Genomic DNA, 15,162 nt, shown 5'->3' with positions numbered 1-15,162 from the left:
ACCCACTCCAGTGTTCTTGCCGGGAGAATCTCAGGGATGGCGGAGCCTGGTGGGCTGCCATCTACGGAGTTGCACAGAGTCAGACACGACTGAAGTGACTTAGCAGCAGCAGCAGCATGGGCAAAGTAGGCTACCAGTGATAGGTATTAAGGTTTGAAATGTATTCAAAACCTGTTGACTGTACTTATATATTATATCACTATATCTCTTGTAGTTCCTTTAGCTACTATGTTCTCTTCCATGCTAATTACCTAATTAAATCTTCACATGACATTACAGGTTTCATCCGGTAGCTGAAAGTAGAGCGTTACTATAAAAACTTTAATAAGCGGAATGGTGTAAAAGTGAAGAGTATCCCCCACTTTCTGAAAGTTCTCATTATGCCACTTTGCTTTTATGAAAGACCTACATTAGTAAGGGAATTATGTTTTTTGTAAAAGCGAAAATCCCCTTTGGATTACTTTTGGTTAGTGCAAATAGGTACTAACATAGGTCTCTCGTAAAAGTGGCTTAAGACAAACGTTTGCAAAGCAGAGGATACCTATATTAACATAAGCAAGGAAAGCAACATTTATTCAGCACCTTCTAGGCACTTTATGTACATGCGTATAATTAAAATTTTCCTAGCGTATGTGTGCTCACCTTGAGTAGGATTATAATCAAAAGCAGGAGGGAAATCCCAATGAGCAAAATAAAGCCCACCAGTGGGAGACTTACAGATTATAGTTTAATACACATAGTCTTGCATGATGAAGAAAATAATTGTGTTCTTATTGAGGAAGTATTCCATTCTATAAAATCCAAGGACCCAGAATGTATCTTTGATATAGTACTGATCTTCCAAAGGGAAAGCCTGAAATGTGATGAGAGTCAGAGTAACATAGTGTTCATAAAACATTTGTGCCTTAAGGTCATTTAAATCTTTTGGCACCTCTTTTCATTAATGACAGTTTGTTGATCAACCCAGACCCCCTAAAAGACTTCTAGTCACCTATGATGCAAACTGTGGGAAGAATAACAACAAAGCAAAAAGGAGTGTGACTGACTGGGTGATTTGTTTTTTTTGTGGACTTTCAAAGATGTTCTTAAACTCTCCTTTGAGTTTTTCTTTTGGCCACTTGGCATGTGGGATTCTTAGTTCCTTAACCTGGTCTAGAACCTGTGCCCTCTGTGATTGAAGCTTGGAGTCCTAACCACTGGACTGTCATGGAAGTCCTTCTCCTTCGACTTCATTACAACAGACTAATACTGGCTGTGGGCTCAGGACAGAATTCCTGTTTATCTGCAATAATATATTTGATAATTCCTTTCCCTTTGGACTTGGTGACATCTGTGAATTCTGAGCCCTAGATAGTTGGCAACACAGTGAAACCTGAATTCAGTACTCTTTTGCCCAGTGGACTGACTTTGGGGTAGGCTGTAGTAATTGCTTGTAGTAATCAAGCCAGGACAAGGGAAGAGGATTATGCTGTACTTAAATGGTCGTGACTACAATGCCTCATAAGCCAGTTTCTGTTTCCTTTTGGATTCTGAAGAACTGGTCAGGATCTTTAACCTGCTGGTTAAATAAAGAAAAGGAGGTTGGCTCTCTATACAGTATCAGTTTGGGTAGCCTCAACTTGTTTTTTTTTCTTCTTATTGATAACATGGCTTCCATTACTAATTCATCTTTTGTCTCCTTTTGTCTTTTTCTTTGCACATCAGTCACTATGAACAAGACCGTAGTGCACTTAAGAAAAGGGAATGGGAGCGGAGGAATCAAGAAGTCCAGCAAGAAGACGATCTCTTTTCTTCAGGCTTTGATCTTTTTGGGGAGCCCTACAAGGTAGCTGAATATGTATGTAATTTATCTTTCTGCAAAATGGTTGCTTGTTATATTTTTGAATGCACTGATCAACACTTAATCTGTTTTTTAAAACACCCGAATCATTTCCAAGAGAATCTATTTTACAAATGAAATATATACCTGTGCTGTATTTGGGGCCATGACAAGTTTCTGAGGAAGTCTTCAGAGACAAATTCCAGTTTCTTGGGGGAACACAGTAAGATTTGAAAGGGACTTATGAGACTGCCTGTCTCCAAGGAATTCTTTCCTGCCCAGTACCTCCTTTAGCAAGGAATGCCCCCTGATGCTTGATCTCACTTTGATTATCATCAGTGAAGCAGCCCCTGAAGACTTCATCAGAAAGTCACTGGAGATGTCTGTGTCTCCTCCCAGTTGGTGCCATCCATCGCAAAACCACTGCTTCCTGTTTCCATTTCAGGTTGTTAGCAGCTGTTCAGTGGTTTGAGAGCTCTTTGAAAAATCACTGTTCTAGGACAAAGGCAAAAAGCCAATCATTTTTTGCTGGTGATTAATAATCATGGGTTAGGCGATTGCCTCAACCACAGGGGGTAGTGTAGCTTGGTTGATTTTCTAATGGACTTCTGGCTAGTGTGTAGCTCCAATAAAGATCATACTTCTACATCTTCAAGTGGCTATTTCACAATGACTGCCTCTGAACTTTCTATTTGGAGTGGAGGTTGGGAGAAGAATCCTTTTGAATTGTTAGCAGCTGATTGGTTTTTATTGAAATTTAGGAGCAGTGTAATTTTCTTCAGTGAAACAAAAATGGTGTAAGAGGTAAAACAGCCATAATGTTAGAAGAGCACCACTTAGGGGGTACTGACTGATGTAGAGAGTGAGCTGTCTGGATCGGTGACTGGTGAGACCAGAGTCTTTGCTGCCTTGTTCAGACTAAGCAAGAAGCTCTTGATTGAGATGCTCAGGTGCTTTCCAAATTTGGTAAGTCTGACAAAGAGACTACTAGTTTTCAATTTGTCAATAGTAGTGTAATCTTTAATAATCCATTTTTCCTATTTCAATTGGTTTAATTTCTGTACTGCTGTTGAATGTGTACGTGGTGAGATATGGTTAGTTTGACAAGCATTTATTGAAGGCCCATTGTGTGTCAGCCATGTCTTAGACTAGTGTCCAAAGAGAAATAAGATCTAGTTCCTGCTTCAAGGAATTCCTTGTCCAGTGCAGAGATCATCACAAATGAGTGAAGGCATGACTGCCTTGTAACTGCTGAAGAGATAGGCAGGAGAATAGATGCCTAAAGACTTTGAATACCTAGGTGTTTGGACATGAGTCTGTACACAAAGAGAAGTTATCACCAATTTTAAAGTCAGGAAATGGCAAAGACAGATGAAGACTTGTAAAGATGATGTTGGAAGTGTGGGGAGTGGTGGATTGGAGGGAAGGGAAACTAAAGGGTGAAGACACAGGAGGGAGAGGTACTGATGAGCAGAGCAAGGTCCTAGAGCAGATGAGTAAATACAAAATTGAGAACATGTGATGAGTCATGAACCTTGGGTAGGAAAGGGAATGGAATATTAGGATGAGAATAAAGAAGGAGTGTGGAAGACAAGAAGTTGCGGCCTCCATTTTTCTCAGAAAATGGAAGCGAGGTCAAAGGATGACAGATACCTCCTCTCTTCTTTGGTGTTTTTGTTTGTTTGTTTGTTTTTTGTTTTTGCCACACCATGTGGCGTGCAAGAACTTAATTCTGTGACCAGGGATCAAACTCACGCTCCCTGCAGTGGAAGTTCAGAGTCTTAACCACTGGACACCAGGGAATTCCCAACCTCATCCCTCCTTGAGAAAGCGGGATGGCCAGCTGAGTTTCACCTCTTATCTTTGGATGGGTTAGAAAATGAGCTTTAGTCAAGGGCTCATTCTTAAAATTCAGTATTTACTCCATACTTGACACTATTTTGAGGTGTAGAGCAGTTGAATTATTTCCCCCTTTATAATTTAAAGTCTTGTTGAGTTAATGTCCTTGTAGGGAAATGCTATCTCTTATTAACAAGCCTGTAATGTAGATGCATACTTATTTTTAGATGTAAATAGTGTAATTTTGAGTAGGCAGTTAAAGAACCTGTTATCAACATTGTCAGAAGTTTTCAAAAGTAATCTGTCTTGATACAATAAGGGTCAGTCCGGTAGAGACACAGATGGAAGCATTAGTCTAGGGCCAGGCCAGGCCTGATGTGTGATTAGTAGCCTGGTGCCTTTAGGCTTCTTGATGGGGAAGAGCCTTTGCTTTGAAGTAGAGACTATGAAGGAAAGGAATAATGCTAACAATTGATGACCTAGTCATTCTCTTTCTTTCACTGTTGCTTTGATGACTGACTGCCATCTTATGCTGTGTACATGGTCAGGGTTCCCTGGGAGATCACTGGGCAGTATGCTTCTGCTTCTCCTTTCCCCCATATCATGATACTAGAAGTGAGGTACACCTCCAAGAGCTCCCTAGACCCAACTGGTGTGGACACCCTTGGAATATCTGGACATGCTGGTGGCAGTGGGAGTTCTAGAGCTGGCCCACGTCCACTGTAGAAATGAGGATTTTCCTACACAACTCTTGTTGAGGGTTGTGGCAGGAATGCTTGCAAAATTAAAAATCAAAATTCCTGGTGGTTCATCAGGACTTTCAGGAAACTTCTTGCTACCCTAAATCTTAAAACATGACCAGATTGCTTATCTGATGGCATTGGTAGTTCATAAACTATCCAATGAGCACCTGTTCCTAGGACCTGCTGTCCTTTCTTGGCTTCAGTTCTATTACTCCCAGAGTGGAAAGAATGCTTACCATCTCTCAATCGGGGTGATGGTGGGTAACATCCCTTTGTGGCTGCTTTTTTCATTTATATTAGTAACTTTGAAATCTGAGTTTGTACTGTGCTGCAGAAAAGGATGTGTTCAAAAGTGCTTGAGAAATGCCATTTGACATGTGTAGATTAGTGTGGAAAGATGGGGAAGGATGAGGAACTGGCATGTACCAAGTGCCTCCTCTGTGCTAGAACTTTCTACAGATGTTTCTTTAGTCCCTACAGCAACTGGCTACACATTTTCCGCATGTTTCCCATGAAGAATTCAAAGCTCAGAAAGTGAGGTGACTTCTCTACAGCTTCATATCCCCATAAGTGTGCTTCTTTACCTGTAACAGGAAGCTGTTTACCCTCTGACAGGAAGTCAGAAGACCCTATAAGCTTACCTTGTGTGACTTTGGGGAAGAAACTTTATTTCTCTGACCTAAAGTTTCCTTGTCTCTGAAGTGAATAATAATAGCTGATAGAAAAAAATGATACCTGTTAATAGCAACAGCAACTGACATTTTATAGCTCTTCACAGATCAACAAGAATGAAGAAAGTGAGATGCAGTGACGTTAAATTGCTTATCCATGGTCATTTGGGTCAGGGCACATAGAAGGCAGATTAGACCAGAACGGCTCTGCCAACTCACATAGTGGCTGTGAGAATCAAGCCAAACAGCCAGGGGAAGCTTTGCTTTGAGATATGTAATGTGCTGTACAAATTCAAGGTATCATGGTTATTATAATTAGAGAAAGAAATAGCAACTCACAGCTTAAAGAGATTAATTGTAAAAATATTAGAGTTCAAAAAAAAGGAATTACAAATCACATACATTAGCCATAATGAAATAAAAGGAAAAAATAAACCCCCAAACTTAAATTATTTTGCTACTTTTATTAAAAAGAAATACCCTGGTACCATAATTTCCTAACACATTAGTCTTGTGATGAAATTATACTACTGATTTGTAGATAACATTAGAAGCAAACTGAGGCAACTCTGCATTTCTCAAAGTAATGAGAGGCAAAAAGCTTAAATGAAGGAGTGCTGTTAGTCATAAGCCACAAACCAGCCATGTAATTTATGCCTGAAAATACTTGGAAATGCATTTCCTTGATGATTGAGAAATTGTGATTACTTAGAAAATAATGGCTGCGGAGGTTACCTTTAAGGTATCAATCAATTATCTAGAACAGGAAGTAAAGAATTGGCCAAATTGAAAGAAGCCTATAATTGATTGAAATGGCTAAATTTCCATTTTTGCCATGTTTATAATGTGCAATCAGGACTGCTAAGAATCCCTTGCTCCTTAAAAGGGTTGCTAAGACTCTGGAGGATGAAGATTTAGTGTGAGCCAGAAATTGCTATGGTGTATAACGAGCATCCATCACGCAAGTATAAATAAATGGATTTTCTATCCAGTGGATCTCATCTTGACATCTTAAGAAATTTAAAAACTGGTTGACAGTTACCCACCTCCTGTGGTGACCACCTGGTCTGTACTGTTAATTATTTTGAGGTTGTTGAATGGTGGACTTCTTGAGGCTGTGTGTCTATGTGTCCTTCATGCCTAACCCTGGCTCTTGAGTGTTTGAAATTTACCAGTGTGTGTCTGAAGAATGACCCTGGTAATTGCTACTTGTAGCCACAGCACGTCTGTTACGGATCTTCTGTCAATCAGCAACTCAAAACTGTCGCCAGTGAACTCAACCTTGAACTATCTGCTGTGCAGTTCCAGTCACAAGTCCCTCTGACAATTGCTGTGTGGGGAAGCTAGTCGAAGGAGTTGACCTCCTTCCACTCCCCCAGGTTATCCCAGCTTCATCCCTTATGCCATTAGTGTACAGGAAAGCCCCACACTTGGAGCTGTGAGCCTGACCTCTAACTCCATATGCAGACATGCACTGAGTTAGACTTCAGCGGTGCAATGCTCTTGCTTTTTAGTCATCATAAGGAAATGTGAGGAACATCTTTGCATCTCTTGTAAAACTGGTACTGAAAAAAAGACCTATTTTATTTTCCAAAGGTTCTTTTAACCAAACCAAACCAAATCAGTGAGAGGAATCCCTTTTCACTTGTTGGTATCCAGCAAACATGGGTCTCATTTAATGAATTAGGATGTGCTTCCTGCCATCCGACAAAGAGAATTCTATACGCTATGAGAATTTCCTATTGGCCTTTAGCTACCAAGCAGCTCGATCTGATATCCAATCACAGTAACCAAATTAGCTTAACTTTGCTTTTCTACTTATGTACCTTTGACTCCAAGCCATTGCAAATCCTTTATTTTGATATAAACAGGGTATGAATTATTATTTGATTCTGTTCAATTTAGCAGCATTTTGCTGAGGACCTCATATGCACCAGACATGGTGCTAAGTGTTGAGGATATGATGAATAAAAGTGGTCTCTAGTCTTGACGAAAATCTCATAGTTTTGTGCTGGAAGAGAAATCACAAGTGTAGTAGACCTTGAACAGTAGGAGGTGGATTTCTATTTTATTCAGAGAACTTTCAGTTTTCTTCTAATTTTAGTCATATAGATGACAGTTTTAGACATTGGCCAACTTAGAAATTCTCCTAATTTCAAGCATATTTTAAAACCTGGAGATGGAAAAAAAATTTTCTAAGCGTGCATCAGAAACCCAAGTCAGTATAACAATAAACTGAAGAGATGTTAAAACCTAACTAGGATCTCTCCACTGAAGATAAGATGAACATGTCCCTTTTATTTACTGCTAAAATAGGAACAGGGATGTCACTAGCTTACTGGCAAACCAGTGGGCCTTGAGATTCTTGAGTCCTGATGATGTTGGCCTAGAGAGAATGAATGTCTTCTCAGAACTTTGAGATACTGTGGTGTTCTCTGTGACATCAGGGGGCAAAGTTTTTATTCTAGTACAACTGTCTTTCAAGGAAAGTTCAATGAACTTTCAATGAGAGGTCAATAACTGAGCTTCCTGGTAGCTAAAACCAAAAGGTAAAGGTTATAGAATTCTCTTTGTCTGATGTAGGAAGCTTATCTTAATTCATTAAAGGAGACAGTAAAAATGGAAGCATTTAAAATGAGGAATAAAATGGTCTTGTTCCCTTTGTTGGGTCAGATCTTTGAAGACAGCAGGTATTAGTGTTTATTAGGCAGTCATCTTACATAAGAGGTTAACTATTTCAGGGACCAGAACAACTCTGCAAGTTTAAAAACTTGCATCAGATTCTACTGGGCCTTCACAATGATGAAGTCTCTTTGTTCTGAATTTAGGGATTGAATAGAGAGTCTGGATTTGGCTACTGCCTAGCTGGTTCGTTGTGCAGCTCCACTGAAGGAGAACACTGTATACACTGTGTTTACTCCTGCCTTAGCTGCAAAATAATTTCTGCCTTTAAAATTGACAAACCTAGGGACTTTCAGGGAATAAAAGTAATTTCTCCCTTTATTTATTAAATGATGCCTTTCAAATGCACTTCTGAAAATGGAGCGATTATTCAGGTAAAGATTATTTGGGACTGTAATTGTTTAATCACTTCTTCAGCACCAGGTTGCATGTGATGCACTATAAGATGTTCTTGAGGATAAGTAAACTGAAACTGACAGGTATTTATTTGATTTCTAAGATTTCCCATCCCCCACAGAGCCCTCAGTATACATTTTGCATACTTTTCCTTAGTCTTGGAAATCATATTTCTGTCCATGCCCTCATTTCTTTGAAAGTGTCCTATATGATTTACCACGTGATCTGTGTTGAATACTATATACAGTCTGTGGCAATTATGCTAACAATGAGGCCAGGGTTCTCAGCTTGATTCCCTCTCTGGTTGCTCTTTCTCATTATCCTTTGCTGGCTCCTCCTCTTCTCCTTAGCCTGGTGATGGTGGCTCAGACAGTAAAGAATTTGCCTGCAATGCAGGAGACCCAGGCTCGATCCCTGGAGAAGGGAATGGTCTTCTCCTAGTCTTTTAAAGGTTGATGTTCCACAGGGCTCCCTCCTGAGCCTCATCTTCTCATTCCTCATTTTCTTTCCCTGTGTGATTTCATTCACTTCCAGCTCTTCACCCTCTATTTATTCACACACTCTCCCATCTTCACTTAACAGACAACAGCACTCAGCCGTACATCTGAGATTTAGCCTGAGATGTCTGGTGTGAATAGGCACACTCCTGGGCTCCACATCAGCTGTTAAGGGTGTGTAAGCAACCTTACATGTTAAACATCAATCTCCAATGGTGGTTGTACTAATGGGGAGGAGGTCACCCCCTCCTGTGCATGGAGAACTTGCATCTGACCCTTGGGACAAGGAGACTACCAGGGTGGGCGTTTTCCCCATGCACTGGCCCTGCCGCCAGATGGCTCCACGGATGCAAACAGCTTTCCTTCATTGCAATGGTAGTGCAGCCTGGGCACAAAGAAGCCCTTTGCCTTTCTGACTTCAGCAGCTGGTTTTGATAACACCTTTGGCAGGTAAAGAGAATAATAAAAAGTCATGTTCAAAGATGAAGAGCCAGACTTTTGACAGTCATTTCCAAGTATATGGAGCTCCACTTGTTAGCTATGAAAGCTATTCTTTACTATGTTACAAAAGCTCATGGAAATCTTAATTACTTTAAAAAACAATCACAACCATTTTGGTAGGTGTTGTTGTCCATAGAATGATGTAGTTGCCAGCCTCACTTTAATATTTAACTTTGTTTTAATTTAAACAACAGCTTAAATTCTTGAATAAATTTTTCTAAACCCTTGAAAAGACACAGGCAAGCTTGAGTCACTGTTGATGAACAATTGCACCATTTCAAAGTAAACGAGTATGAATCACCAATATGTAAACATAGTTGTCCCCAGAATATGTAGGCAGACACCAGTAATTTACACACTTTTTTGATTAAAAGGAATTGGATTCGCTTTAGTCATAAGTTAGCTCAATTTGTTATTGTTTAAGCCCATGCCTTTTCTAAACTGAACATAGTCGTGATAGCACAGTTTAATTGACTTCCTTATCCAATGGGCTAAGAGTTTTCATGCTATAATGTAGCACAAAGGGCTACGTTATATGTCAAGAACAAATATAAATTGAACATTCTATTATAATTCCAATGATCAGTAAGTGGAAGTTGTTAAAGTGTAGCATGTAGCAGTTCAACTCACTGGACCTAAAATAAGTTATTTTGCTAACAAAATTCATAAGCAACATAATTTAAAACTCTCCCCCACCCCATGAGCATATTTAAGAACAAGCCAGGGAGTATATAGACATTCATCACACAGTTCATTCCAATAGGCTCTTTCAATAGTGTTATTGATTTTTTTTCTTACATTGAACATGAAAAGTATGAAATTATATGGCAGCATGAGAATTTTAAAGAACCCTGTATGCTAGTCTACTTAGGACATCTGTTTGAAACATTAACAGTAGGAAACACAAACCTATTCATTCTCTCTCCTCCCACCCCCATCTTTTTGTTATTTTAGACAAACAAAGGTGATGCACTTGCGAACCGAGTCCAGAACACGTTGGGAAACTATGATGAAATGAAGGATTTGCTAACTAACCATTCTAATCAGAATCATCTAGTGGGAATCCCAAAGAATTCCATGCCCCAGACTCCCACCAACAAAAATGAACCCAGCTTTTTTCCAGAACAAAAGCACCGAATGGTCCCAGTGCACCAGCAAGATAACACGCACTCCTCAGCGCCAATGCCTCCACCTTCTGTCGTGATACTGAATTCAACTCTAATACACAGCAACCGGAGGTCAAAACCTGACTGGTCACGAGATAGTCAGAACACTAGCATTGTAGCAGCCAGCCAAGTCACTAGTCAGCCCAACAAGATGCAGCCGCCGACCCCAGACCAGCCCCAAGCCAGATTGGAAGACTTCTTTGTCTACCCAGCCGAACAGCCTCAAGTTGGAGCGGTTGAAGAATCAAACCCACTGGCAAAGGAAGACAATACTCTCAAGTCCAGTGGAGGGGATACTTTCAAAGAAATCTATCAGTCCAACTCACCAGAAGCACCGGAATTTACAGTGCAAGCGCCTGGATCTCCCCTAGTTGCCTCATCTCTATTAGCTCCCAGCAGTGGCCTTTCGGTTCAAAACTTCCCACCAGGGCTTTACTGCAAAACAAGCATGGGGCAGCAAAAACCAACCGCCTATGTCCGACCCATGGATGGTCAGGACCAGGCCCCAGACATCTCTCCCACACTGAAACCTTCGATTGAATTTGACAACAGCTTTGGGAATCTGTCATTTGGATCACTCTTGGATGGCAAGCCCAGTGCACCCAGTTCAAAGACTAAACAGCCAAAGTTCACGATTCTTCAAACAAGTGAAGTAAGTAATTTTTAAAGTTTTGCTTTGTTTCATTTCTTGTTATTTATTTATTTATTTTTTTTAGTTCATTGCTCTAACCTCTATAATCACGGCTTCCCAAGCAGCTCTTATTTACCTTTTGGAGCTGTAGGTGAGACTCTTCAAGGTCAGAGTCTTGATTTTCTGTTGCTTGTGACTTGACCTATTTACACTCTGCAAATACAGCTAAATCTCCATAATTTGGAATGATAAAAGACAAGATCTGTCTGAGTGAATGAAAAGTTGGAGTTATAAAGTAGTTTCAGAGACAGCATTTGTAGTAATATTACATATACATGGATCACATTGGAGATTTTCATTGGTCTTAAGCAGGATGAGATACGTGAAAAGATAGTGGGTCACCCTAGGCCTTCACTAACAGATAGCACATCAGAAACATAAAATGCAGAAGTTCCTTAAGGTACAAGGATGTACAAGTGTGATTTGCTGAAAACAGAAGTGGAAGGCATTCTTTAAGAACCATAGTTTCTTGAGCACTTGTAGGGCTGTTCCTTGGCGACACCTTAATATTAACTTCCATATCCCTCAGTCTTACCTTCTGTATCACCTTCTCCAAGTGCCTACCTAACCCTCTTGTATTACCTTGATCCCTTCTGTCAAAGCCAAAAGCATGATCCTCAACCAAAATCCCACTGGGTTTAGAATGACTAACCATTTTACCCATCTCAGGAAGCATTGCCTTATAAAAGAGAAGTCCAGGGGGACAAAATCCTTTCCCAGAGGAATGAATCACTAATGATTGGATCCCAGGCCTTATGGCCCCTGGGTAGGGGCCAGAGATTGGGTGCCCCTCAGAGGCCACCATGTAAGCAGCTGTCTACTGCACCTCAAGCGCTTGATTGGAAGAAACCTCTGCTTTTACTGGTGACGAAAGGCTTGAAAAGACAGAGGAAGAAAGTAGGTTGAAATTCTCACTCTCTAAGAGTCACAGTGTGTCTGATTTGTCACAGAGTCCAAGTTAGTGGTGTCTGAATTAGAGAAGTCTGACCCTATGTGCCCTCCAGCTCTTCTTCCTTTATTCATGCTCAGCAGATGTGCTGATTGCATGGGATGATGGGCTGGGGAGGGAGGGACTGGGGCTGTTGGCTGTATTTTCTGGATGAATGTTTAGAGTATTGTTTCATTTCTCAGACAGTTCTGCTGTTTGTATCATCATCCCTCATCAGTTCAGTTAGTTCAGTTCAGTCACTCAGTCATGTCTGACTCTTTGCGACCCCATGAACTGCAGCATGCCAGGCCTCCCTGTCCATTACCAACTCCTGGAATTTACTCAAACTCATGTTCATTGAGTCGGTGATGCCATCCAACCATCTCATCCTCTGTCGTCCCCTTCTCTTGTCTTCAGTCTTTCCCAGCATCAGGGTCTTTTCCAGTGAGTCAGTTCTTCGCATCATGTGGCCAAAGTATTGGAGTTTCAGCTTCAGCATCAGTCTTTCCAATGAACACCCAGGACTGATCTCCTTTAGGATTGACTGGTTCGATTTCTTTGCAGTCCAAGGTGAATCTGCGTAGTTGAGACTGTGGAAGCGCAAATAATAAAAACGGGCAGTGAGTCCTGGAAAGGCTCAAAAAAAAAAAAAAAAAGAGTCTTCTCCAGCACCACAGTTGAAAAGCATCAATTCTTTGGTGCTCAGCTTTCTTTATAGTCCAGCTCTCACATCCATACATGACTACTGGAAAAACCATAGCCTTGACTAGATGGACCGTTGTTGGCAAAGTAATGTCTCTGCTTTTTAATGTGCTGTCTAGGTTGGTCATAACTTTCCTTCCAAGGAGTAAGCGTCTTTTAATTTCATGGCTGCAGTCACTATCTGTAGTGATTTTGGAGCCCAAAATAATAAAGTCTGACACTGTTTCCCCATCTCTTTCCCATGAAGTGATGGGACCAGATGCCATGATCTTAGTTTTCGGAATGTTGAGCTTTAAGCCAACTTTTTCACTGTCCTCTTTCACTTTCATCAAGAGACTCTTTAGTTTTTCTTCACTTTATGCCATAAGGGTGGTGTCATCTGCATATCTGAGGTTATTGATATTTCTCCCAGCAATCTTGATTCTAGCTTGTGCTTCATCCAGCCCAGCGTTTCTCATGATATACTCTGCATATAAGTTAAATAAGCAGGGTGACAATATACAGCCTTCACGGACTCCTTTTCCTATTTGGAACCAGTCTGTTGTTCCATGTCCAGTTCTAACTGTTGCTTCCTGACCTGCATACAGATTTCTCAAGAGGCAGGTCAGGTGGTCTGGTATTCCCATCTCTTTCAGAATTTTCCACAGTTTATTGTGATCCACACAGTCAAAGGCTTTGGCATAGTCAATAAAGCAGAAGTAGATGCTTTTCTGGGACTTTCTTGCTTTTTCGATGATCCAGCGGATGTTGGCAATTTGATCTCTGGTTCCTCTGCCTTTTCTAACACCAGCTTGAACATCTGGAAGTTCATGGTTCATGTATTGCTGAAGCCTGGTTTGAAGAATTTTGAGCATGACTTTACTAGCATGTGAGATGAGTGCAATTGTGTGGTAGTTTGAGCATTCTTTGGCATTGCTTTTCTTAGGGATTGGAATGAAAACTGACCTTTTCCAGTCCTGTGGCCACTCCTGAGTTTTCCAAATTCGCTGGCATATTGAGTACAACACTTTCACAGCATCATCTTTTAGGATTTGAAACAGCTCAACTGGAATTCCATCACCTCCACTAGCTTTGTTCATAGTGATGCTTCCTAAGGCCCACTTGACTTCACATTCCAGGATGTCTGACTTAGTTGAGTGATCACACCATCATGATTATCTGGGTCGTGAAGATCTTTTCTATTCGGTTCTTCTGTGTATTCTTGCCACCTCTTCTTAATATCTTCTGTTAGGTCCATACCATTTCTGTCCTTTATTGAGCCCATGTTTGCGTGAAATGTTCCCTTGGTATCTCTAATTTTCTTGAAGAAATCTCTAGTCTTTCCCATTCTATTGTTTTCTTCTATTTCCTTGCATTGATCTCTGAGGAAGGCTTTCTCATCCCTCATCACATCTTGTCAAGTATCTGTCCAGTCTGTCACCTCTTCACCCTCACTGCCTTCCAAGCTCCTGTGAGTATCTCTGGCCTAGGCCACCTCCTGTCTGGTGTCCCCCTCCTCTAGTCTCACTTCTCTTTCAAACCATCCTCCATTTAGGCTGATCTGATGGGAAGATCTGACCATGTCACTCCCTCCCGTGGAGTCTTCCATGTCTTCTCATTGTTTACAGGAAAAAGTCCAATTTCTTAGTCTCACATTCACTCTTCACTCTGTGATTTCATACTCCTAACCTGACCTCATATCTCACTGCTTTGTCATATGAAGATGAGATTTTGGCCATGCAGGGCGACTTGTGGCTCCCCATCATATCATGCTTTGTCACACTTCCTTGCTTTTGTGCTTGCTCTCTACTCAACCTAGACTGTCTTTCCCTTTGCTCCTCAATCTTCCCAGTGAAGTCTTATTTCTCCTTTAAATCTACTCGGTCATCACTCTCCATAAATGCTTTACTGATGCCAGGCTTAAGGACAAGCTTCTTTCTCTGGGCTCACCCAAGCGCCTTCTATACACTTCGGCCCCTCGCTCATTGTATTGTAGTTATTCATTTATGTGTCTGTCTCTTCTATTAGACTGTGAGCTCCCTGAGGACAAGGAATGTCTCATTTCTTTTCTGTATCCCAAGTGCCTAGCAAACGCCTGACACATAGTAGATACTCAATAAATGTTTGTTGAATGAATGAACTTAAAAAATAAGTTACTTGATTACATTTTCTAAACCACAGTGTTAATCATATATGTGAACAAATGTAAACCATCTCTAGAAAATCCATCCTCAGATATATTTCCTTAGTTTTACCCAGTCTGCCTGTGCCTTACTTTGCTCTTGTCCTGCACAGTCATTTGGAAATACTAATCTTCATTTTCCTGGATGACTTAATACAGGAGTGTGATACTTAAAAGGCAGAAAGCAACCTACTTTGAAAGAAGGGGCATCTAATGGGAGGCTGGGCCATCATTCTTGCTTCTTCTCTTGTCCTGGTATCTGCTGCTAGTCCCTCTTTACATGGCAGTTCCATGACTAAGGACTAGTTTGGAAATAATAGCACTGGCCCATCAAGAGATCTGGCAGCATGTATCAACACCTCATTG

At 40.8% G+C, this 15,162-nt stretch overlaps 1 protein-coding gene across 3 annotated transcripts in view; it reads left to right on the top strand.

Moving 5' to 3' along the window:
- AFF2 (ALF transcription elongation factor 2) overlaps positions 1 to 15,162 on the top strand; it is a 538,570-nt gene that overhangs the window by 173,621 nt on the left and 349,787 nt on the right. For all 3 annotated transcript variants that reach the window (XM_070290609.1, XM_070290611.1, XM_070290610.1), the window contains exons 2-3: positions 1,705 to 1,825; positions 10,103 to 10,966. In XM_070290609.1, coding sequence (XP_070146710.1) covers positions 1,705 to 1,825; positions 10,103 to 10,966 — 985 coding nt within the window. The remainder of the gene's footprint in view (positions 1 to 1,704; positions 1,826 to 10,102; positions 10,967 to 15,162) is intronic.

This window comes from Ovis canadensis, chromosome X (assembly GCF_042477335.2).
Source record: "Ovis canadensis isolate MfBH-ARS-UI-01 breed Bighorn chromosome X, ARS-UI_OviCan_v2, whole genome shotgun sequence".
Taxonomy (NCBI): domain Eukaryota; kingdom Metazoa; phylum Chordata; class Mammalia; order Artiodactyla; family Bovidae; genus Ovis; species Ovis canadensis.
The sequence above is the reverse complement of the archived record's forward strand: the minus strand, read 5'-3'. Positions and strand labels throughout refer to the sequence as shown.